This window comes from Scyliorhinus canicula, chromosome 14 (genome assembly GCF_902713615.1).
Source record: "Scyliorhinus canicula chromosome 14, sScyCan1.1, whole genome shotgun sequence".
NCBI lineage: Eukaryota > Metazoa > Chordata > Chondrichthyes > Carcharhiniformes > Scyliorhinidae > Scyliorhinus > Scyliorhinus canicula.
In genome coordinates this window covers 4,068,467-4,070,535 of record NC_052159.1, presented here as the reverse complement: position 1 = coordinate 4,070,535, position 2,069 = coordinate 4,068,467, and the positions used below count along the sequence as shown (strand labels likewise).

Sequence of the window (2,069 nt, the reverse complement as noted above, 5' to 3'; positions counted from 1 at the left end):
ACCACCACCGCATCTTGTCCACATTTGCTGCCCAATAATAATGAAGCACGTTTGGCAATGCCAACTTTGCCTCTGCCTCTGTAGCAGGGTCCTCCCCACCCTTGGCACCTTCCCCGCCCATACAAAGTCAGAGACGATTGTGTCCACTTTCCGAAAAAAGGCCTTTGGTGTAAAGATCGGGAGAGCCTGAAAGATAAACAAGAACCTCGGCAGAATATTCATTTTCACCACTTGGACCCTCCCCGCCAACGTTAAGTGCAGTGTATCCCACCTCTTAAGATCCTCCCTGACCTCCTCCACCAGCTTTGCTAAGTTCCACTTATGGAGCCCCGTCCATTCCCTCGCTACTGGAATCCCCAAATACCTAAACCTATCCTCGCTACCATAAATGGCATCCCCCTAAATTCGCCCGCTGTGCCAGCTCATTCACCGGGAATACCTCGCTTTTCCCTACATTCAACTTGTATTCCGAGAACCCTCGAAACTTCCCCAATAGGCCCATAATCCTTCCCATACTCTCGAACGGATCCGAAACATACAGCAAGAGGTCATCGGCATAGAGCGACACACGGTGCTCCCTCTGTCCCCTCATTATCCCCCGCCACTCTGCCGACCCCCTGAAAGCCATCGCCAATGGCTCTATGGCCAGCGGAAACAGCAGCTGCGACAGCGGGTAACCCTGCCTCGTACCCCTGTGTAAGTCAAAGCTTCGTGAGCTCATACCATTCGTCCTCACCCTCGCTCTTGGCGCCACATACAGCAACCGCACCCATGCCACAAATCTCGGCCCAAACCCAAACTTTTCCAAAACTTCGAACAAATACCGCCACTCCACCCGATCAAATGCTTTCTCGGCGCCCATGGACACCACCGCCTCCGGTAGCAGAGCTCTCGACAGATTCATCACCAAATTCAACAGCCGTCTTATATTACTCACGAGCTGCCTGCCCTTCACGAAGCCTGTTTGATCTTCTGCAACCACCCCTGGGACACAAATTCTTGCGCACATATACACAGACACGCACATGGGCTCACTTTAACACACACACACAAATTCACATATGCACTCATAAATCATACTTGGGAAAACACACTCGCACATACATTCGTATATTCTTGCACAAGTATCTACACACCTAATCACACACACACATAGCATACATGTACAATTATGAACACACACATACAGACACACCATTCACGTATTTACATGCACTAGAACTCACATTCTCGCATTCACATGCACTCAAACATTAGCACATATTCTCAGTACACTCTCACTTGTGCACATTTATTCACTTGCGCGCACACACACACACACTGACACACACATCTGTCTCACATATTTAAAACTGTCTTAACATCTGGGAAGATTATTTCTGAACGTTGACAAGGTAGATCTAGAAGCCAAAGGAAGAATCTCCAATTGTGATTGTGCCATTAGAAGATGTTTTCCATTAAATCCTCAATGGTGAAGAGACAGAAAGCGATTTGTTCCCAGGACTTTGAAGCACCACACTCATATAGACAAGCAAAGGTTTCTATCTCATCGAGGTAGGTGAGGTCAGAGTAACCACTAGGCCCAGTCTGGATGATCCAAGGTCCATACCAATGTTTAGGCTTCAGGGGCATCAAATTGATGTAAACACCCAGGTTAGTCCGATTGCGCCTATGAAGGAAACAGCAGTGTTCACCAGTTGGGTGCGTGTACACTAGCCAGGACATCTTGATGAATGGCTCATGACTATTGGACAGTTTGCCGATTGGCTTTGGGGGCTGGAAGCTCACCACACTCCCCTGACACCCACCCTTAGTCTCTGACAGCCCCTTGGCTAAGCGGACAATTTCAAAATTGCTGGGGTGCTGGCTCAAGGCCTCCATCCTGCGACGACCATTTGTCCGGGCATTGCAGTACAGCATGTGGTAGCTGTCAGTGATGGTGATCTCCGCTAGCTCACACTCCAGCGCCTGGTACTCAGTTATTGGCTTTGACACTTTCCAGCTGTCTCCGCCATCATCACTGTAGAAGTAAAGTGAGTGGGGCTGCGTGAAGAACCAAGGTGGGATCA

The 2,069-nt window shown here is 49.2% G+C and overlaps 1 protein-coding gene across 1 annotated transcript; it reads right to left on the bottom strand.

Annotated features, from left to right (window-relative positions):
• Window positions 1-345: 345 nt before the first annotated feature.
• LOC119977783 (sialidase-3-like) lies at window positions 346-2,064 on the bottom strand (the record flags this gene model as incomplete). Its single annotated transcript, XM_038818991.1, has 1 exon — window positions 346-2,064. A coding segment is annotated over one exon (624 nt), but the record flags the coding sequence as incomplete, so codon positions are not given.
• Between the last annotated feature and the right edge of the window lie 5 nt (window positions 2,065-2,069).